This window comes from Talpa europaea, assembly GCF_964194135.1.
Source record: "Talpa europaea genome assembly, chromosome: 3".
NCBI classification, from domain to species: domain Eukaryota; kingdom Metazoa; phylum Chordata; class Mammalia; order Eulipotyphla; family Talpidae; genus Talpa; species Talpa europaea.
In genome coordinates, this window is record NC_140069.1 from 87,746,603 (window position 1) to 87,771,204 (window position 24,602).

Here is a 24,602-nt window from a genome sequence, read left to right on the forward strand (position 1 = left end):
CCCCTCTCCCTGTCTGGAACCTCCCCTTTTCCTGGGGACCACCCTGTTACAATAACTCTAGCTTAAAGAGATTATGACTAGGTTTCAATGATAGAGTCCCTGACAGCACTATAATTTAACCTTCTGGATGCATCTGAACCGTAGAAATGTGAAAAGAAGGAAAACAGTTCTTTAAAAGTTTATATACAGTTGTATTAAAAGTTTACATGCAAGTGACTCTGTTAGGGGGAAAAGGATGTTCTAAGCTAATTCCATACAGGCTTTGTGGACTCCACCCTCACTCCAGACCAAAGCCATCAGGACACTGGGAAAGACAAATTCTGTTGCCACCAAAGGAAAGGTTGCTGGAACCTGAGGGTGGAGTTAAGCAGCCAGGTTTGGTATAAAACCAGACACGTGGGCCTGGGGGGGGGGGGTTCCCTTTTGGCTCTCCGCCAGCTCATGGCTCTCGGCCAGCTCTCAGAGCGCCATTGGTTTTCCAGGTTGTCAGATCGGGTAGGACACATTTAAGACTTTATTTCCCTATTTTCTTCCTGAGTTGTACATTTCCTCATTTCCCCTTCCCTTGTAAATAACCTTTTATTAACTTTTTGTGTGTGCCTGCAGTGGAGTATTAATAAGTCCCTTTTAAGTGCGCAGGTGAGGACCCACAGCCAGGCAACCAGTTTTCTATTGGGGCTGCCCTGTAACAACTCCAATAGTATAAAGCAAAAATAAGCTGTCTGTTCGCTCAAAAATTAAATAAAATGTGGGTAAATTTCACGTTATTTGCATTTCTTTTGGTGAAATATTATAGGAAAGATGCCCATTTCCAAGACCGTCTATAATTTTCCTATGAAATTTAAGAATGATTAAAGTTTTAAATTTGCCAGAACCTGTCAATTCCTTTAAAATCTTTTTCCTCTGTTTAGTTCTTATACCATTAGATAAAATTTCCCAGACTACACCATTTTTGGTATCTAAAACCTTGCTAAATTTCTTCACTTCTTGGTATTTCCTTTTGAAAAAATCTCTCCTCCCTCTTTTCCTCTCCCTCTCCTACAGGTATTCAAGAGCCCCCAGAGTGTTGCCCCTAGCCTCCAATTCACTTGCAGAAACCCTTGCAAATAGGTTGATTTGCTGTTTCCCAAATATGTAGATTTTTAACTCTAGTCTTTTTGGCTTGAGTCATCCTATATTTAAATGTCAGTTCCTCTGTCATTATGCCCAATCAGCGGTTTCTTTTTCCAGTTCTCTACTTTTTTTTTTTTTTGGTGGGACCCTCACGGTGGCTGGGGAACGAACTCGCGCTGCAGAGGCTGCAGGCAGCCTCGCAGCCCAGCACTCAACCGCTGCACCACCAGGGGAGCCCCTTTTTCCAGTTCCCTAGTGTTATTGTATATATACGCTACTGAAATGTTACTAATATGCTTTAAAATTTGAATTATGTATACCTATGGTACATTTCCCACAATAGAAAAAACAATGGAAATTAGCTGTTATATATATTTTTATTTTTGATAGCCTGGGACTAGTTTACTTATATATTTATTTTATGAAAGAATGAATTATATTGAATGATATTCAGGAAATGGTAAGTTGACTTTTAGGGGTCATTGCTGTCCATTTTCACAGCTTTCAGAGAAAATTCAGTATTAACAAACTTACAGCTCTGTACATTAGGATAGGAATTGAATTTAAAAATATTTATATGTTGAGATCCTAATCCACAATATACCCAGTGTTTATAATATTTGTAGATTGAGTGGGGCCCTCCTGGCAGGCCTGGTGACCCGGGTAAGAAGAGATCAGAGAGCCTGCTCCTTTTCGTCTTTCTGCTGTTGCGAGGAAATAGTGAGAATACAGCATACTGAAAGTCAGGAGAGCTCTCACTGGGTGCTAAATTGGCCAACACATTGAATTTCCAGCCTTGAGAACTGTGAGGAATAAATTATGGAAGTTTAAACCCCCTAGTCTATGATACCATAATGTCAGGTTTACAGGCCTAGTCTCCCAGCCAGGAATGGACCGCAGGCTGCAGTGGCAGCGCTGAGTCCCAGCCACTAGACCATCATGGCAGCACAACTTCGCTGACACTCAGGCAAGCAAGTGAGAAGAGGCAAATTTGTTTAGAGAAAGAAAGTTTATCGAGGAGAAAAGGAACAAAAATAAAGTGGGACTCCCAGGCCGGGGAGGGGCAAGGAAGATGAGGTGGAGTCCTGCCTCAGGGAATATAGACCCTCTTCCCTAATTATTCTCAAGCTCCGCCAGGCTCTTTGTGACTGGTTAGTTCTTAGTGGTCTCACTCACTGCCTAAATGTCTCAGTGCTCAGAACTAAGTCCCTGTATCTCAGTCATTATCTTAGCATACTTTTCTTTATAGTCCTTGTCCAGGAATGTCCTGTTGTCCCTAGTCCTGGGGTGTATGATTAGTTCCCTTTGGATTTTGTTGCCCTTATCTCTGGACCCTCCTTATTCCTCCCAGGCTTTTCCTATTCTATTCTGACCCTAAGGGCTCTCTGCTTGCTCTATGCCTCAAAATTTTGTTATTGCAGCTTAAGCAGACTAATAGAATATAAAGTTTCAAACATTTATTTTATTAAAAATTTTAATGTTTCACAGAAACATTGAATGAATTTAAAGAAAATGTCATGTTTCCAACAGAGTAGATAATACAATTCAGAGCAGATTGGGCAAAAGTTACTGGTGATTCTGGGAATGATAGATAAAAATTTTGCCTCACCATTATTTCATTTTTCCATTCAAAAGTAACAGAATTGTGTCATAAAGACAGATTTCTATGTAAATTTCAAAATTTCAGGTGTTTTCTTTTAAAGCATTTTGCACTCTAGTATAACAGGCCAGAACACATTTTCATATAGTTTTGAAATACACAAAATGTACACTTGATCAAGATTATATTTATTTGATTTGAGAAGGCTCTTTCTACATTGTTACATCCATGTTATTTTAACTCATTTCTGGGTAAGCTAGTTCTCACTAATTCACTTTATAGTGACTATTGGTGGAAACTATAAGCAGTCTCTTATTTGTTAAAGAGACTTAAAAAAATTTTCACCAAAATTAAAACTATCTCAAGTTGAAAATTATCAAAGTTAAAGAATCACATGGTCATCTTTGATTTTTATTGCTGCCTCTTTCATTCGCCATTAAGTCCTAAAATCATTTTTCTCTATTTCATCTTGAAAATCTGTACATTCTTGCCTATTTCTACTACTGTGGTTCCAGTTTGAGCTCCTGTTACTTCAATCTTGAATTACTGTAACAGTGTCCTAGTTGGCATCCAGACCCATGTGTCTTCTCTTTCTAATTTATTCTGCACATGCCAACAGATAAAACACTGCTTTCAGAGGTCTTTGCTCCTACCACTTATTGAACAAGGTCTAAAACACTGATGCTGACATTTCTAGGCTCCACATCTTCAGAGCTACAATCTACCCACTCCTCTGTGAACACATTTAATGTTTTTGCCTTTTTGCCTTTCTTATCTCAATGACTTAGTTTATAGAATTGACCTTATTTTGTATTTTCTTCTCCTCTTTCTAATATTATGGTACCAATCAAATCCCCACTCATCATTTAGATCTTTTTAAAACTACTTAGTATCAAATGATTGCTTTTGCAATGGTTCAGTCTCAGTTTTTAACTCCTGCCTGTTGGGTGATTTTACCAGTGATCTCACTTCCCTTACTAAATGTAATCTCTCTGCTTGAACATCTTCACTCTTTCCTGACATTCTTTCTACACAGTCCTCTGAAAGTAATCTGGGTTGAATGCCTTCTTGGAATTAGGGTGATGTTTAGAAAGGAGTGGGGATGATTTCTCTATAGTTTTTATTGATGGATGCTATTCCTTAAAACACAATTATTTCAATCATCGAAAATCAGCACAAGCTGATTTTTTAGTCTCTGATAAGATAAGGACAAAGATGAAAGAGGCAAGAATCTGATTGAGTCAATTATGCACTTCTGAAAAAAAAAAAAAGAGACCACCAAAGGGAGAAAATTTTGCCATTTAGCAAAAGGTATTTCCACATTCTTAATTCTCCCCATTTCATATTTCTGTAGACTATAAATTCTAAGAAAAAAATATTTTAATCTCCCAAGGCAAAAAAGAAAACAATATGGAAATTAAAGTGGTTTTTTTGGGTATATTCATACAGATATCATTTGTTAAAATGCAACTTATTTTTTCAAAGATGGTCTGAAAATAGAAAAGGTTGCTAAGATAAAGTAAGCAGTCTGACAAGTATGCCAAAATTAGAAGGCATTATTTAAATACAAGCAGAGGAAGTGGCACCCATAATAGGAAACCAAGAATGGAACAATCAGAAAGGTAGGAAAAAGTAGCACTCAGGAAGTCAAATGCCCTTTTTAGCACTGGGAGTGGGTCATGGTGTTTCATACTACAAAGCTGTCACCCAGGGTGAGGAATGAAGAGAGTTCTTCAGATTTGGAAATGAAAGATTACTGGTAATCACAGAAAGCATAGTTTTATGCAAACTGTCAATAAACAAAAGGCTCATATTAACCTCGTTGCTCTTATGCCTAGATGCTCTTATGCCTAGTATGACACGTGCACATTCATTGGGTCCATGATTTCACAGGAAGGGGGGTGAATGAACGTACAATTAAGACCTACTATTGGTAAAGCAATATGAGCATCTTTGTAATCATAGCCTCAGAGGGAGGAAATGCAAGAATCAAAATGCAAGTTTAGGAAATGCATGTTTATAAGTCATTGTTTAGAACTAAAACCATTTGAATGCTTGTATTGCATCTACTATATCTGAGATTTCCACCCATGGTATTTTATAAAAATATAGCCTTCACCTGTTTTATCTAATTTCATTTCACATTTTGATTCCTTGGGGATTACCGGTGCATCAGGTATAGAATATGAAAATTTGAAAAATCCTAAAATATCCCTCCTTTTTTTCCCTTCTAAATAAACTGAGACCCAGAAAGGTGAGGAGAGGAACAGACTCATATTAAATGAAAAAAAGAAGTGGGACTAAAGGTTACAACCTCATTCTCAAACTCAAGGCTGTATTTAATTATAAATCCTATGATGACCCTAAATGTATGTGAATGTAGCAAGATTCGTGGTCTCATATTACTCAACTTTTCCATGAATGATTTAAAAAGTGGAGAATGAATTTCAATTTTAAACACCTAAGTCTCAATAATTGTAAAGGGAAAGTTATTTTTTAACCTAAATTGATTACAGAGGACACATAATATAATTAAGCATATAAAATTAATGCTAAAATTCACTAGGTAGTATTATTTGTAAACTAAATTTTATGTTTCAAATGAAGACTGTAAAATGAAGGTTATAAAACAGAAGAATTTTACAAAAAAGAAACTTTTTCTCATTAAAAAAATAATCCTTCACTATTAAAATGAGGCCTACATCAAATCATCAAATCAGCAGATACTGAAATTCTGTTCTGCCTGTTCATACTTTTGTATCATTATCAAACATAAAATTGCAAATGAGGGAGCAAAACACGTTTTTACAAATTGAAGCATCTGTGTATTGCAATTGCTCTTAAGCTATATTTTAAGTCTACAGCAGGAACTAGATCCTAAAAATCAATCTGAGTGAAGATAATCATATATCTAATGGCTCAAAGTACTACATATACAGACAACATGTTCCAAAGTTTGGAATTTAAATGTTACTCATACCTTCTAGTGAGTAATTACGGAAAGTTTGAAACATTTCCATCTCTCATTTCCGAAAGATTCCTTGTTATCTGGTAGCAGAATGCAGTTCTCATATGGGAGCTCTTAAGTACATAAATCTATCACTTAAAAATTAGTACTTTATAGGAACAAAATTGGGAAGAGTCATGACTTTAGGGGTGTCATTGCTGAGGACTTCTGGGTAACCTAATCAATTATGTTAGATTATATGAATGCACATAAGACATACAGGTGAGATATGAATGTCAGCAATCATACTGATTGTTCCAGTGACAAGCAAAGTATAGAATACTATGATCCAAAGACTATCAACAACAAAACCCAACAAGTTGCAGTATACAACATCAATGTCACAACCCATTCAAGTGTGTGGTCTGATTATCCTCCATCTATGACTGAGGGATAAATTCAACCAGAGAAATTATGGGCTAATGTCAAAGAACAAAGTACATAATTATAAAAGACGAGTTTCTGTGTGCCAGTGTTACATGGAATGACTGGTAGCAGATTTGTATCTGCTCTGTTCTGTTTGCTAAGTAGGGTGTCAAAGTGACAAAGTCATCAAGTTAGCACTTAAGTAACTGAAGTTGGAGAAATAAAAAGCAAATCAAGTGTGGAATGGGGCCTCCCACCTCTTGCCTGTCTTCCGGGCCCACAGCCTTCCTGCACTCCAGGGCTGTCCTGTTGTACGCTCCAAGGCACTAACTGGCATCTGCGCCATTTGTGAGTCTTCCACCTACAAGAAAAGGAGCCCCATGGAGAAGAAACAAAAACACCAGGCAAATCACAGAGATGTAGCATGGAAACATGACCAACCACTATAAACAGGAATTAATTTAAAAATGCTCAGTCCTATCTTCATTTAATTTATATGCCATCAAGACATTATAAAGAGCAGCATTAGACATAATAATACTTTCTATAACAAGAGTTCATCATCAAGGTCTATAGAAATGGCTTCTACAGAGAGCACTTAGACATTTTTTTAATGCTAAGGCCTGCCAGGAAATTACACCAGAGTATCAGAGTGAAGATTTTCATTTACAGGTAAATTGCTATTTTATATTCAAGTATGACACTGTATTCAAGTCATGAACCTTCTGCAGTGTTCTTTGGTTAGTAATGTAGAGGTAATTAATATGCTCTCAAAAGCAAATCCTTCAAATAAATGTTCAGACTGATAGCTGTCAATGTTCATCATGTAAAATGACAATTATACTGTTTGTCATTTAAGAATTAAATACAAATTAATTAAGATGGCAAATTTGTCATCTATTTCACCTTAAATTATTATTTTGTGATCATGCAATCCATCAACTAATGCCATAATATTTCACTTGTTGTCAGCATTACAATTATATATGACATCAAGTTTCAGTTTGGGACCTGAAGAGTTATGAAGAAAAAATTCTCTAGTAATTATCAAGATGATGATAGGTAGTTTCAATAACCTTAATTTTCTCCGAGGTGGCCTCAAATGAACATAATAGACATTTCACTAGCATCATTGAGATAAAGATGTCATTTTGTGAACTAGAAAGGCAGTCTTTATGAAGAACAGGTGCTTTTCAGAACCAGGGGGAAAATGCTGAAGTTATTGTCTCAGTGAAAAAGAACAGCTTCCCAGAGCATCTGTGTTTCATAATTATTAACCACTTTTTCTGCATCTTATAGTTTATATCAACATAAGAAATTTCCCCAAACTCCTAGAGCTAATAATACAGCCAATACACCAGTACTTGTCTCCCTGGGGATTATTTTAGTGGCAGGGCAGTTCTCCTAAAGTGGTAAGACACCGCACACATGGATAGACACCCCACAATGCACTGAGCTTGCTGGCAGTGCTGGCTTCCTCTCCTCATCACTGCAAAGAACAGGGACTTGTAGTGTTTGCTCAGTACATTGCTCACAATGCTCTTTCCTTAACTCTATTATTACCTGTAGCTTTGGCATGCTTGGGGGGCCTCACAGGTCTTCTCTTCATAGAGGGAATCTGTGCAGTCCCGGCCTCCGTTGGCTGGCAGCTGGATGATGACCCGATGCCGAGACTGTTTCTTCACTCCCAAGTCCCCTGGAAGCAAAGAGAGATTTAACCTCTGTACTTTGCACTGATGCAAGAATCTCCATATTCTAGCTGCTGTGGAGAAATTAGATAGCTCCTAGCTACCCATGCTTTGACATCCCTGAATGAGAGGCTTCATCAAGTCTAATCATTTTCCCAAAATCACCCAAAGACTGCTTATATTGAAAACTCAATCAATTTATATTAACAATTTGAAAAGAGAAAGCAGTCCACAATCACCTAGCCTTCCTAATGTGCAGTTACAAAGTAATTGCACTTGTGTATATTTCTTTCCCCTTGAGAAATATGACAGATCTAATTAATTTGTTTTCCTCTACCTTAAGTTTATTTTCATGTCATTTCACATAGCCCAGTTTACCACATGGGACTCATGCACATCTAATGAATCTTTCTTGTGAGAATATATTCAATGTTTTAATGTGAAATTTTATCTCTTTGTTATTCACTTAATTTGAAATGCATAACTCGTAAATTATTCTAGCCACTTATTATTCACGCTAAACAGTCTAAGATCTTCAATTCAGGTCCAATTCTAAAAGTGGTTTCCTAGAGGCAGACTTCTTAGAGAAATATAGCAATTCATTCAAAACAGCAATAATTATAAGTAAATAACTCCAAATTATGTTAAAAAACAATGGGAATAGTTAAGACTTGCTTTCAAGTAAGATATCACTTTCAGAGTATTATTTATATATAGATGTTCAAAATTTTTTAGTACTAGAAACGGATAATGTATAAAACCTCTCAACTTTAATAAAAGTTATTCCAACAATATTTAGACTTTAAGGATGAATAGCTGCCTGGCACAACTGCTTACAAAACAATTCCCTAAACAATGATTTTTAATAGAGTTTCTCTTATACTTTTTTTTTTTTTTGGCAAAAGCATTCACTATTTTATACACAGACTACAGAAACAGAGAAATTTAGAAGATTTAGTGGCTCCTAACAATGAAAGTTTAATCAGAAGTAAAATTAAATGTTCTTAACTCCTAGCAATGCAGTTGAAGATTCTTGTATTCCAGGAGAGGATGCATTAGATCAGTGATTACTAAATGTCTAACTGCACAGAAGAATTTCTTCAAAATGAAACAAAAACAGTCTTTACCCAGAACCACTAAATCAAAACTTTCTGAAGCCAAGTTTGGCAACTAATTGTTACAAAACTTCCCAGAGAATTGTGATGAACTGGAATTAATTACTTTATATATCTTGCCTCAATTTAAGATTCTAGGGTTTACATGTAAATTCTAGGGTTTACATGTATTCCCATTGTTGGGGAAACCTGTGCTATTAAAGATTGTATAAACTATTTTAGTGAATAATTGCAATACTATAGGTAATAGATTAGGGAACTAGGGGCTGGTGGTATTATGCAATAAAGAATTAAATATTTGTAAACTTTGTCATAGATTTTTTTTAATTAATTTATTTATTTATACAAGCACTGGGTACAGTCAGAAGCGCAGGAGGGTGAGAGAATTCACCAGAGCCAGAGCAGAGAGCAGAACAGGCAGAGTGACGAAGTACGCTGCTGAGGGGAGCAGCGGGCGGCAGGAGAGGTCTTCGCGCCATGTGGGACCCTAGCCCGGCGGCTGGGGATGGAACCGGCACTGCAGAGGCTGCAGGCAGCTTCGCAACCCAGCGCTCAATGGCTGCGCCAGTGGGGAGGCCCTGTCACAGATTTTTTTAAATGTGATAATGGCAGTTTGAATGTCAACGGAAACTTTGCATATTAAATATAATTTTTCTAGGAAAAAAACTGAGGAATGCCAATGGGACTTTTAATAAAGTTATAGTCTCCATCCATTATATTGCCCAATGGCCCCTATTTTAAGAAGTAGGTGATAAATACCTCTAATAATTCATACCTAGTAAAAATTTTGTTTCCCTTGACAATCTGTTAAGAATCCACTGTGTGTCTACATCTTGCTTTGTTCACCACAATCTCAGAACTAATTTCCTTCTCAATGGTAGGAGCCATAATTTACTTGATTTTCTAGTGCAATTTTTCTCTTCCCTTTCCTTCCCACCAGCCCCATTTACTACCTGACTCTAACTTTCCTTTATACTTTATTATTTTCTTTTTTTATGTCTATAGTCTGTCTTTCATCATTTTAAAAGAGGGTGCTAAGAGACCATTCTTACTTGCTCAGCACTGGCAAAAGGAGGGAGGTATTTGGAACAGGGAAAAGCAGTGTAGAATACAGAGTAGCAATGGTTAACCAAAATGGTTAATATTTTTAGAGGCAACAATTTTCCAATGCTTCTCAACCTATAGATAGAAAATAGAGATAGAATTGAGACCAAGAGACCAGGGACTGGAGGGGACAGGACAATGAATTCATCAGTGGCACCTTACAGACTGATGTACCTGGTTATTAACTTTCTAGATATCACTTAACACACAGGCACAGCTTTCAGATTGGGAAACAGCAATCAAATAATAGTGTTTTATTTCTATTTTATTGACTTGAAAGAAAAAAAAATTCACATATGTACAAATCTGAAACATTCTAGTGTCTTCTCATTATAACCACCAGTTTTACCAGATATAAGAAAATGATCACTCACTACACTTTTATAGTTGATTTCAGAGTGACAACCCATCTGTTCTTATAAAAATTCCAAACACCTCAACCTTGTGCAGCCCACAGGACAGAGATTGTGATCTGATAAAAGTGGAACATCCCAAACTCCTAACACTTGAAGAGGAAATTTAATGGGCTACACAGGAAGTGCCATGACATCCATGTTTCTATCCACTGGGAGGTTATTTTTTGCTCAGATCTCAGTTAAGAAATAACTTGTACACTGAAAGAAATAATGCCATAGAGCTCAGTCAGGTCATGGAGCCCTCAGATCAGAGTACAAAGAGAGCAGGACAGCATACATTTAAAAAAGAAAATCGCAGGTTCTGCACTAATAAATTGAACTGGTAAACCCGACATTTGTAGCCTTCTTAGTTTCCTGCATGTATTTACACCAAATTTATTATATGTGATATATATACATGATATATATATCAGCCATATATAATATGTATATATTATATATAAAAATCTGTATTTCTATTTTTCTTTGTATTGTGTCATCTAGGACAATAGTCACACATAGCAAATGATTACAAATATTTGCTGACTGAGAAAACATTTCATTCTTCAATGGACTATTGGTTAGCCTCTCCTATTTCTTTTCATTCATTTCCTTACAGTAGTAAACACGTAAGTACTAAGTCTTTGTATTGAGGATTAACAGCAACTAGGACATTATTTTGTTTATTGGAAATAATGTGCTTGGAAAAGTAAAGGAGATTTTCCTGGAGTGTTTATACTTGAAAATACCTGTCTATGATAGGGACAGGAAAAAAGGGATTGTGTATTCAGAGAACAATTATGTGATAAGAGGGCACATAGATTCAGAAGATATTAATCTATCACCAAGTTACAACATATTTCAGATATCTGAAGATATTACCAGAGAAATTATGAAAGGATTTAGAGTAATCAAAACTAGGATTTATCTAGAAGTGGGAAGATTTGTAAAAATTCATGAAAATTTGAAAAAGTTCACAAGTACATTGGTTGGACAATTAAACTTCTCTGCACCAGGTACTGGTCTTGATCAGCATTGATTTTTCAAGACATCTCTTGGAGAGAGGGATGAATACCATTTCCAGTTACTCTTGTTCTTCGAATGCTAAGCTATTCTGTTCCATTTTCTGCAATACCATAATATAATTTTACCTCTTTAAAGTGATTTTTTTAAAAGAGGGTTTTAAAAGTTCAAACCCTTTTAAAATTTAGAATTTACCTGCAGAATTAAATTAAGAAGAGCCACCTCATCTTTGAATTAATTTTCTGTTGTTATTATCTATTGTGCATTTAACATTTTTTAGCATTTTTAATTGTGTGTGGAAGTCAGTGTAATTTCAATGGAGCTTAGATTATTTCCATTTCATAGAAAATAGTGAAAAAGCTAATCACACACCATTGCATCGTTTTCCTTACAACAAAAGGCTAGTTTTCTGTAACACCATCATATCCTTATTTTCACAATAGTCTGCAGGAAAAATAGAAAAGTTTTCTCCAGCTGCATGAAGCATCTTGGGAGTGTTGTCCAACAGTAATGCTCTCCTCCCATTATTTATCTTGCTTTATTTCCTCAGTACACAATTATAACTATTCTTTTTAAGTCTGAATGTTTAGGTTTAGGGTATTTTGTTCTAGGAAATTTATTCATAGAGCTACCAAACAGAACAGAGATCTGATCTCCTGTTCCTGCCCTTAGCCAAACATAACCCAGCCTCTCTAAGAGCCTCTTGCTCACAAGTCAGCAGATTCCCAAACTGGCATTTTTTGTATTCCTTTTCTGTCACTATTCCAGGAGCTACAGGAGAAAATAGTTTCCTGCTGGTACCATGCATTTTAATTTACAGCAGTTATCTACTTCCCCCACAAGAGACCTTCCCGACTACACTACATCTCTCATGCCTTGTCACCACATGCCCACACCACCACCCTGAATGCCTTCCATCACCACTTGACCCCACAGCACTATCTTTATGCATGATCCAATTCATTTTCTCATTCTTTTCTACCTTCTAGCCTTTCCATCACTATGCCCGTCACTATGCCCATTGGCCACGTGCTCTCTCATCTACAATCTCGTTTTGGAAAGTTTCCTTCATATTCTTTGCCAGTGGAACTGGCTCTAGCCTTTTATCAGTCTTTTTCTCCTTCAATCTCCCTTTAAAAATCTCTAATTCCTCTGAAGGACTGTCATCATCAACTTTATCATTAGCTATTCACCTTGTAGTGGTCATTCCCAAACTTCGGAATATCACTCACTGGAATCCTTTCTCTTTCCCGCTGTATCACATCAATGACTTTGGCATCCACATGGTTATTCCATCCAAGGAACCAGAATCTGAGTTCCTGTATTTTTCATCTCTAGTGACATTTTCTTGCATCTCACATCAATTGCTACCTCTTTTGTTCATCCTGTGATAGTATTATCATTAATACCTGCACGTTTTCACCTTTAAACATCTAATTTCTGGCTACTCTTCCTAATCTTGTAGCTTACCTACTAGTTCTGTTCTCATTTTACCAATCTCACACTCAGCTGAGATTGCCAATTCATTTTACCTATTACCTTTTCATTATCTATTATCCCACTTCTGATTTCACTTAACTTAGATTCCATTAATATTATGAATATTCCATTATTATTATAAGTACATCGTTGAGAATATCCTTGGCTCTCTGTTATTCTCCCTTTCTTGTATTTTCCTGGGAAAGTCCTGACACTAATTAATATCAATCATTTCCCCACTCTTTTCCTGCACTCAGGCTCTTGAGAAACACTGGAAACTGTGTTGAGCAGCCCCTTTTCAAAGACATGACCAAACGGGCACTCTGTATTTACCTAGAAATGCTTAAAATACTATATAGGATGTGATATATAAATTTAAAATCAAGCATCAGTAAATTTGTCAGCAAATACAAAAGAAAGGATAATCAAGGATATTTGTATTAGCGAGCTTTTCTTCATGAACTAAATACTTTTCCTACACTGATACATAAACTTCTCAGAAAGACTGCTTTCAGCATACCAAAATAAAACTTTGGCCAGACTTTGATCCTATGTACAAATACACTGAAGGAAGGAAAAAATAGGCAAAACACTCCACAACACTGGCTTCAGAAACATCTCTGGGGATTTATCTCTGATGGCAAGATAAACAAAAACAAATATAAACAAATGTGATTATGTAACAGGGAAATTAATCCCAGGGGGGAAGGGAGGTTCTAGGTTCCTTTCCCCACTCTAAGGAGGGGTGGAGCTGGGCAGGAAGGAGAGTAAAGAGTTCTGGGAAAAGGAAGAAGATCAAGGAGAGGACCTGCAGGGGCACATGGAGCAGAGAAACATGTGAAGGAGCCACGCTTGCTTCTAGGCCTTGGACTTGTATCAGGGACTTTGGGGACATGGAAGGAGATACTTTAAAGAGACAGAGATGTGGGTGACAGACCCATGGGGAGGCTGACAATGGCAGCTTTTTTATCTTGACTTGGGTTTTGATTTTGCTATTTTCCTTCCAGACTTGTCTGACACCTTCTGCCCCTTTCCTGTGGTTCCCCAACAGAAGGTGCCTTAGATTTGTGTCAGGCTTTTGGGCCTCAGGGGTCCTGCTTTGGGTCCACCCTGTTTGGCTGGGCATTTATCCATGAGGGGATGGGTAACTTTGGGTGCTTGACTTGGAATCTATATTCTTTTTTCTTTTAATTTTGTACTAATTGTATTAAAGTTACTTTCCATTGAAGGTCTTAAGCAGTAGAGTATGCTTTGTCATGATGCAGCAGACAGTAGAACTTATTTAGTGCGTGCACATTTTGGGGTGCCGGAGTGCTCCTCCTCCCACCCTGTAAAAATTACATTAAACTGAAAAGCTTCTGCACAGTAAGAGAAACTATCTGTAAAACAAAAGGACACCATTCTGGATGGGAGAAAATATTTGCACATAATGCATCAGACAAAGGGCCTGATGAAGGCTAAGAGTAGAAAATTTAGGATGGCATTGTCACAAGACCAAAAACTGGAGTTGAGGGTAGAGATGATTAACAGAGTGATTAAAGCAGTCACAGAAATGAAAAATCCTTAGACACAGGATCCCGGTAGGCACAGGCTGCTGTGTTCAAAATAGTGTTTTTGTACTCTTTGAGTAGTACTCAAGCGAGGGATTGCTGGGTCAGATGGTAGATCTGTTTTTATTTTAAGGGTCCTCCATACTGTTTTCCATAGGGGCTGGTTCAGTCTACATTCCCATTAGCACTGTACCAGGGTTCCTTTACTCCCACATTCTCACCCACACTTGGGTATGAAAACATACATTTGCAGAGGTTTAAACCTATAACCCTCAAAGATACAATGATGTAAACTAACTTTACTTCAATTAAAAAAAATCTCTTTTACCTTCTTTTCAATATGATTTTCCCTAATATTTGCACCCACATGGGCCTCCCCAGTGGCGCAGCGGTTGAGCGCTGGGTTGCGAAGCTGCCCGCAGCCTCTGAAGCGCCGGTTCGATCCCTGGCCGTTGGGCAGGCGAGGGTCTCACATGGCACGCAGACCTCTCCTGCCGCCCGCTGCTCCCCTCAGCAGTGTACTTCGTCACTCTGCCTGTTCTACTCTCCGCTCTGGCTCTGGTGAATTCTCTCACCTTCCCGTGCTTCTGACTGTACCCAGTGCTTGTGTAAATAAATAAATAAATCTTTAAAAAAAAATTTGTGCCCACAGTGGTTTTCCCCTCACATTCCCTATATTTGTTTTTGTTTTATAGCTAAAACCTTATTATTAAATTATTACATTATTGAATCTATGTAAAAGAGTTCTATATTTTAAATGAAATCAGAAGTTTCCTTTAAGTCAGGGGCTCAGTCCTCTCTACAGGGCCATCAGTGTGCTATTTATATATAGGAGACTAATAAATGTTGGGGTATCATTTAATAAAATTAAAGCTTACTCTGTGCTTTGCTCAGCTGAACAATGCTGGGAAACACAAAATAGATAAGAAAGGGAAACTGATAGAGTTGCCATGGGAACCTGGCCATAGGTCCACCTGATCAATAGGGGGCTATTGAGAATTCCCAGAAATGAAGAAACAGGGCAAAAAGAACCACACAGGACACCTCCTGTCTGGAAGGCCCACAGACACTTGATGCCCTAGCAGATAACAACCTCACTCCCACAGTCATGAAAATAGGTTATAAAAGTGAGTCCCAAATCTTTCTTCCTGTGAAGATCTCTCCCGTCTTGCCCCTGTTCCCAGGCGTGGTATCTAAACAAATCTATTTTTCTATTCTGCAGGCTGTCTCTGGTGAATTTTTTCAAACCCATGTGTCTGGCCTCATCCCGATAATATACCTCCACAATAAACTGGCTCCTAATTTCTGGATATATTCCAATATCCCAAAGTATTTTTAAATTAAGTTCTAAAGAATTGACAAAAAATTTACTTTGGCCCTCATTTCTATCATTTCTAGAATTAATCTAATGGGATCTTTTCTGTTATTTTATTTTTTTTTAAGATTTATTTATTTATTTATTTATACAAGCACTGGGTACAGTCAGAAGTGTGGGAGGGTGAGAGAATTCACCAGAGCCAGAGCAGGGGGAAGAACAGGCAGAAAGACTGAAGTACACTGCTGAGGTGAGCAGCGGGCGGAAGGAGAGGTCTGCGTGTGCCATGTGGGACCCTCGCCTGGGGGCCGGGGATCGAACCAGCGCTGCAGAGGCTGCAGGCAGCTTCGCAGCACAGCGCCCAACAGCTGTGCCACCCTCTTCTGTTATTTTAAATTTATTTTAGCTCCTGAAAATATTTTAGACCAAGTCAACCTATATTGTAAAATTCTTCAGTCAATCCAAGGAAATATCCAATCTAAGGAAAAAGCACAGTTTTTTCTCTACATTCAAAAGTTTCTTTTAAACTGTTTGTGTTAAAATGGACACAGCAGAAATCAAAAGAATAATAAGTAACTAATATGAACAGTTATATGGAAACAAGTTCAACAATCTAGAGGAGATGGACAAATTCCTACAACTCTACAATCATCCAAAGCTAGATAAAGAAGAAATAGAACACCTAAACCGACCAATTACAAGCAGCGAAATTGAAATGGTAATCAAAAACCTCCCCAAAAACAAAAGCCCAGGACCTGATGGATTTACAAATGAATTCTACCAAACATACAGAGACGAATTAGTGCCTATCCTTCACAAACTCTTCCAAAAAATTGAGAAGGAAGGGACAATACCAAACACGTTCTATGAAGACAACATTACACTAATACCAAAACCGAACAAGGACAACACAAAAAAGGAAAACTACAGGCCAATCTCCCTAATGAACACTGATGCAAAAATCCAAAATAAAATTTTAGCTATCAGAATCCAACAATGTATCCATAAGATAATTCACCACGACCAAGTAGGATTCATTCCAGGGACACAAGGATGGTTCAACATCTGAAAATCAATCAATGTTATCCAACACATCAACAAAAAGAAATATAAAAACCATATGATAATATCAATAGATGCTGAGAAAGCTTTCGACAAAGTGCAACACCCATTCATGATAAAAGCCCTTGAAATTCTTGGAATTTCAAGCCCTTGGAATTCAAGGGAACATACCTCAACATCATAAAGGCCATCTATGACAAGCCAACAGCCAGTATCATTCTCAATGGTGAAAAGCTGAAAGCAATTCCATTAAGATCTGGAACAAGACAAGGATGTCCACTCTCACCACTGCTTTTCAATATAATACTGGAAGTCCTAGTCAGAGCAATAAGACAAGAGAAAGATATACAAGGAATCCAAATAGGAAAAGAAGAAGTCAAACTATCTCTATTTGCAGATGATATGATAATATACATAGAGAACCCCAAAAACTCCACAGAAAAGCTAATTCAACTCATCAATCAGTTCAGTAAAGTGGCAGGATATAAAATCAACACGCAAAAGTCAGTAGCCTTCCTATACACAAACAATAAATCTGAAGAAGAAGAAATCAAAAAAACCATCCCTTTTATTATCAAAACAAAAAAAATCAAATTCTTGGGAATAAATCTAACAAAAGAGGTAAAGGACCTATACAAAGAAAACTATAAAACACTGTTAAAAGAAATAGAAGAAGACACAAAGAAATGGAAAGACATCCCCTGCTCATGGATTGGAAGAATAAACATTATTAAAATGGCCATCCTACCAAAAGCAATATACAGATTCAATGCTATTCCAATCAAAATTTCAATGTCATTCTTCAAAGAAATAGAACAATTATTGATGAAATTCATATGGAATCACAAAAAAACCTGAATAGTCAAAGCTCTCCTGAAAAAAAAAAAGAAGGGAATGGAGGCATCACACTCCCAGACTTCAAACTATACTACAAAGCCATAATCATCAAAACTGCATGGTATTGGAACAAGAACAGACATATAGACCAATGGAATCGAATAGAAAATCCAGAAATAAACCCACAGGTTTATGGTCAACTAATCTTTGACAAAGGAGCAAAGACTATGCATTGGAGCAAAGAAAGTTTGTTCAATAAATGGTGCTGGGAAAACTGGGTCGCTACATGCAAAAGAATGAAGCTTGACCACTACCTCACACCATACACAAAAATCAACTCAAAATGGATTAAAGAACTAGACATAAGACCTGAAACCATAAAATATATAGAAGGAAATATAGGCGAAACACTATGTGATATGCACACAAAGACATCTTTACAGACACATCACCCAAAGCAATGATAGTGAAGGCAAAGATAAACAGCGGGGACTACATCAAATTAAAGAGTTTCTGCACAGCAAAAGAGACAATAACAAAAACTAAGAGAAACCCCACCAACTGGGAGAACATTTTTGTACACAACACTAATGATAAAGGACTGATCACAAAAATCTGCAAAGAGCTGATGAGACTCAACAACAACAAAGAAAATAATTCAGTCAAAAAAATGGGCAGAAGAGCTAAAAAGAAACTTTTCTGAAGAGGAAATGCAAATGGCCAACAGGCATATGAAAAAATGTTCAACATCACTTGTCATCAGGGAAATGCAAATCAAAACTACCATGAGATACCATCTCACACCAGTGAGAATGGCACATATTAAAAAAACTAACAACAACAAATGTTGGCGAGGGTGTGGAGAAAAAGGAACTCTCCTGCACTGTTGGTGGGAGTGCAAACTGGTCCAACCACTATGGAGAGCTGTGTGGAGATTTCTGGACCTACTAAACATAGAGCTTCCATATGATCCAGCAATTCCACTCCTAGGTATTTACCCAAAGGACACAGAAACATCAATTCCAAAGAGCACCTGCACTCCTATGTTTATAGCAGCACTGTTAACAATAGCTAAGCTTTGGAAACAACCCAAATGCCCAAAAATAGATGACTGGATCAAGAATATGTGGTACATATATACCATGGAATATTACTCAGCATTCAAAAAAGATAAACACATGCAATTTGCAGCAACATGGATGGCGCTGGAAGCGATCATGCTCAGCGAAATAAGCCAGAAAGAAAAAGAAAGATACTGGATGGTCTCACTCATAGCAGGAATCTAGAGAACTTAAATAAGGGACCAGGAAAATGAATAACTATAAGAAAGTGAAAATCAAAATCAACAAAATAACTATGAACCAGAGATACTCTATGGGGGGTGGGGGGAGAGGGATTGGGGTCAAAATAAGGGGGTTGCAATTGTATGGGGAATATAAGAAAAAAGAAAAAAAATGTTTGCGTTAGTTTATTAGACACAGGGCTATAAATGTAACTACATATGTCTTTGAATTCTTAGTAAATGACCTTGTCTCATACAAACACAAACATAAGCAAGTAAAAGAAAACTGTCAAATAATATTTGTGATAGCATGAATTCCATTTAATGAATAACCTCTTTCATTATACTGATAAATTATCAACAATTATCATAGAAATTAACTATAAGAGAGCATAGCTCTATTGTTGATTATTACCAAAACAAAGGATATTATATGCTGCTTGGTCTTTAATAAAACAGGGATAAAGCAAGGAAAAGTGAGAAACTATATCAGTGACTTTATTATTAAGTACAGTGGTACTTAATACCTTTAAAAATTTAATCCCCCAGATTTCTTTTGTAACAAAACTGTTTACATGTCTTAAAAGACTTAAAATCAAAATGTCTATTCATGTTCACTTTGTGGTATAATTTTGGTATTTCAAGGGTAGTTAAGATACGAAAAGCATAAAGGGAAACTCAAGTTTCAATTATATAAAATGACAATAATACTAAAAAAGGTCCATTATTCAATTTGTAATCTCATAATAATATAAGGATTTAAATAATCTTTAGCAATTTAAGATAGCTGTTAAAGTTGATTCTTAATTGAATCACTAATAAGAGTCAGGAGTATAAATAAAATAAGAGCATAAAATGAATTTAAGAAAACTATATTTGTTGGGAGAGCAAATTAAAAGACAGGAGACATTGGGGGCCTTCCTGGTGGCTTAGGGGGTTAAGTCTCAGCACCATGAAGCTATTGCCAGCCTCTGCAGCACAAGTTCGATATCCAGCTAGGGAGCTGACTCACATGGTGCAGCAGACCTCTCCTGTCTTGCCTGTTGCTCCCCTCAGTAGTGTATTTCAATATATCTGCCTGTTGTTCTCCTCACTCTATCTCTGGTGATCCTCTCACCAACCCCCCCCACCCCCACTTCTGGCCTACACCCCAGCTCTTGTATGCATAAAAATCTTAAAAAAAAAAAAAAAGGAGACAGTATCATTTGTGATACTGTTATTGCATTCACCTCCTAAAGGATGTTGATGCCTTCCTCAGTTGCAAAAAAGAAAGAACCCCATCTTGAAAATAAGGAAAAAGATATCAACATATTGTTCATGATAGTAAAGGACTTTGAGAATAATAAAAGCAAAATCAAACCAAAATGGCAACCAATTTTCATGGCTGTAAATGCCTGATGGAATGTCAAGTGCTGGTAGAAGTACAATTAGCCATTTTCTTTTTCCTTCATTGCTATCCTTAGGGTTGCCTCATTGAACCTGCAGTAAATCTCTGACCCCATCGCTATTTCTTGCTTAAGTAGGAAGCAGTGAGTACTGATAAGACCACTGAACATTCTTTTTTGAAACACATAAGACAACTCTGTACTCTTAGAATTAACATCGAAAGAGACATTATTAGTAAAATCTCGATTATTCAGTCCTATCTAAGAATCACAAATATACAATGCTCAGTCAAGAGAACTTAGGAGTGTTTTCTAGGTAAAGAGGTTTTAGAACTCTGCAGAGCATACCTTCTTTACAAGAGGAGGGACATGAGGTCCAGTCACTATACGGGGTCACAATACAGTCCTTTCTACAAGGAAGCAGACAGGGCCTCACAGTTTCTGGCCGAAGGCTCTCAGGACACCTAGAAAAGCAAAGGGACATTACCTAGCTTCCATAACAATCCAGAAAAATAAGTTATTTCTATCTTCAAGGTTCTCATTGCTAAAATTTCTAAACAGCCATCAATCTATATTATTTAACTTTCAAGAGTCTTTCTATTTGATAAGAGTTATATCACTAAATTAATTCTTCCAAACTGAACTTTAATAAAACTAAAAGGTATGTGAAAATTTAATAACAACAATTATGTTATCTAACAAAAATTTAAAATGCTGTAATTATTTCTTATCCCTTTATAACAATTTTCCTATTAGGAGATAAGTATTTGCTAACATTTTTATAAGAAATTTGTGGAAATTCAAATAGCCGGCTTAAGGTCCCAATTACACATGTTTGGTAATGAAACAAGCATAATGACAATCATGTTTCCAATTCATTATCACTATTAAGAAGAACATATGTATAGCATAAAATAAACTTATAATGGAGTATATTCTCTATATAATACATGCTCAGTGAACAATATTGTATTTTTAGCTATATAATTTATAATAAATAAAATTATAAGCAGTTTTTGTTTTATTACTTTGTTAAGCATCTCTAACCATTTTTTCTTCCATTTTTACCTAAGTTCAAAATGTGATTTTAAAATATTTTAATAGGTTTATAAATTACAAAATTATATTTGAAATAAAAACAGCAACTATAAATAAAACAAACATAATCAACTGAATGAAAAATAAAATGTTTTTTGGCAAAGATTACAGCAAATTAACTAAATAATTCTTAAAAATATAGCAATATAGCAAAATATATTATCTATTGGAAAGAGTAAAGTAATATAAAGACAAAGCACTAAAATATCTGATTTTCTAATTTTCTGTCATGTTTTCACTTCCTAAGAGATAATTTTAGATAGTATATGGGTTTTCAATATACTGTCTGTTTATTGTATATTTCCCATATGGTTTTTAAGTTTCCCAATTCTCTGATTCTACTATTGCTAGTGGTCAAATGTTGACTGTGAGTATGAATATCTGAAGAAGGTGCATTTAAGAAAAATAAATAGAGCAACTTAATTGATGTAACTAAAGTTAGCAGTGTTTTGATTACTAAGAAATTCTCTTTTAAGTCATATAAATCTGACAAGTAAGCTAGGAGGAGTGAAGAAAAAAACAAACAGCCATTATAACTTTATAACTGTTGCAAGAATAACTTGGCAAATTAGTGAAAAATGAGATTTAAGAATAATCTCCATGGGAAAAGCCAATTTCTTTTGTAGGTCAAAGTAAATTGTCTTTTAACAGGTTAATCATGTTTTCAGAACTGAACTATAAGTGGAAAAAAAAATCCACGCCATTAATTTCCTTCCCATAATTTCTTTGATGACAGTTCATTTTTGATACAGCTTGTATTATAATTATTTATCTACATGTCCTACCTCATATATAAATATTCTATCCTATTTATATAGATACATGCTTTCTTACCTCACTCTGTAACACTGGGGTCTAATTGAAAGTGGATTTAAAAAATATTGGAATAAACATTTCAAAAGAAAGAATCTTCTTGGATAATGTTAAGGATAAACTTGAATTTCTTTATTGCAATTGCAAAGTAATGGACAACAAAGAAATGCAGATGTGAATCACAGAAGTTAATGTATTATGACAACTGAGACTATAAATCACTACTTAGTGTTTATTTAGCTTCATAATTTAACCTGCGTTCTTACCCAGGAAACATTATATGACAAAACTCTGCATAAAATCCTGCTATTTTGGAATTATAGAATTATTGATTAGCAATTATTATTAAAAAGCATTCCTTTTCAATGAAGCAATTTCATAACTTTGACAATGAGAAAAGCATTCCATAAATGATTGCTCCTCAAACTTTAGTTCTAAATAAATCAGTAGAATACCCAATGTTATCATTGACAACCTCCAAAATTCCCTTTTAGTTTAGAAATATCCACAGCAAGATACTTGGCTAACTGTGGAGAACAAAATTACTAACAACAAAGCCGTTAAATGAACACACAAAGATAAATTACACAGCTTAGATTACATCTAATAAAATGAATTCAGACTTCCTTTGGTGAGGCAATTGGTTTAGTCAACATGCTTCTTTTTTCCTTTGTATTGTTTGTATTTAGTGTTTGTGGTTTAAATCAAGGAATTGATTTCCTCCCAAATCTTATTCAAGGTCAAATTAAACAGATGTGATAGGAGTTGAAGTTTGTTACTCAGAGGATAGATAAGATCAATAACATTGATTTTACCATTGCACAGTAATCTGTTTTATTAAGAGGAGTTTAAAACAAGGTTTCTATTTGCATTTTTGCTTCAAATGCCTAGTACTGAAAAGCGATCAAGGAATTTAACCTCTGAAATCAGGAGAAGGGCAGGAAAACATCCTTTCGAATTCACAGTAATTACTTAACTTTTCAGAACTCTAAGAGAAAAGTAAATCCATTTGCTTTAATAAATCTATACATGTATCCAGGTCATTGAATAAAGACTGCAAGGGCAAAGCAAATTTTTAATGGATTACTGCAATGGTCTGACATGTGCTTCAGGATACCCTTTCTGTTGAGTGATTTAATGACTTAAATCCAGCAGGCTCTTTCACATAAGCTTGTATACATGCACATCCATTACTCAGCACAATATTTTGAAGTTTGAATGAGAGAGAAAAATGTCAACTGCAATATCTGAAAGGTGATTGGCAACTGAGAAAGAGTGAGTTGATTAATAGTTGCTCAGCATAACAACTCTCTACCCTGTGCCACTAAGGTTGGTTAAGTTATAAGCTTTTGTAGGGTACATTTCTCTCTGTGCTTGTCCCAGCAAGACACAGAATCCTCCAGAACTTGGAATTCCTGTTGTTATTGTTTCTGAATTTTAATAATACACTGCACATTTATTTCCTTAGATTCATCACAACCACAGCATCACTTCTATTAAAATGCTGGTTTGGGGCTACCTATTAAATATATGGGATAGTTTCCCAATTTATTCAAATCTTTTGGCATACATTTCTAATATATTTCCTAATTTCAAACTATATCAACAAAGTACAGGGCAAAGCATCCCTAATGCCTGGAGCCCTGGCCAGATAAAAACAACTCATAATGTGATTCTTATTCATCCCCTGGAGTTTTCCATATGCAAGTACATTATTACTATTTTCCTGAAACACTAAGAAGTATCTCAAATTTTAAGGTGAAAATGACAATTTCTCAGATTTAGTGAGTGCTTATGTCAAATTTTCCACATTAAATTCTTTCAATGAACTTTGAGAGCTGAGGCGAGGATTAGTTATCTATGTAGCATAGATAATACCATATATAATATTTAAGCACTTGAACAATTACTTGGCTATTTTTATACCAGTGCAAAACTGACTGTACTTTTCCTGTTTCACACAGCTAAAATTTTAAAAGATTTTAAAAGATTTATGCAGTTTAAAACTTAAAAGATAAAGAGTTTTTATTTTTTTTTCCTGTTAAAGGAATATACTTTGAGTGAATGCACTCATTTTCTCTGAGGATTGATTATCCCAGTGATGCCATGACTTGCTTTTATTTATATTTTTATAAGGCACACATACATGCCATCTCTTTAGTTCTTTGTCCTCTTTTCTCAAATCCTTTGCCTTATTATTAAACTATTCATAGTCACAATGAGGAGCTGATGGTTTTTCTACTTATCAGAATACTCGTCCTATCCCAAGGCTCCTCTTGGAAGTAAACGGCTTGGTCTTTTAACCACTGAAAGATGCAATAACTTTGGCTACAATATTTTTGATCTAGTATTTTCTGGGGGAAATGAAAG

The 24,602-nt window shown here is 35.9% G+C and overlaps 1 protein-coding gene across 1 annotated transcript in view; it reads right to left on the reverse strand.

The window, feature by feature from the left end:
• Nucleotides 1–24,602, reverse strand: part of THSD7A (thrombospondin type 1 domain containing 7A) — a gene marked incomplete at both ends in the record, with an annotated part of 412,533 nt that overhangs the window by 55,551 nt on the left and 332,380 nt on the right. Inside the window, 3 exons of the mRNA XM_084229821.1 lie at nucleotides 6,344–6,447; nucleotides 7,650–7,782; nucleotides 20,670–20,785. Of these exons, the coding sequence (XP_084085947.1) occupies nucleotides 6,344–6,447; nucleotides 7,650–7,782; nucleotides 20,670–20,785 (353 nt within the window). The remainder of the gene's footprint in view (nucleotides 1–6,343; nucleotides 6,448–7,649; nucleotides 7,783–20,669; nucleotides 20,786–24,602) is intronic.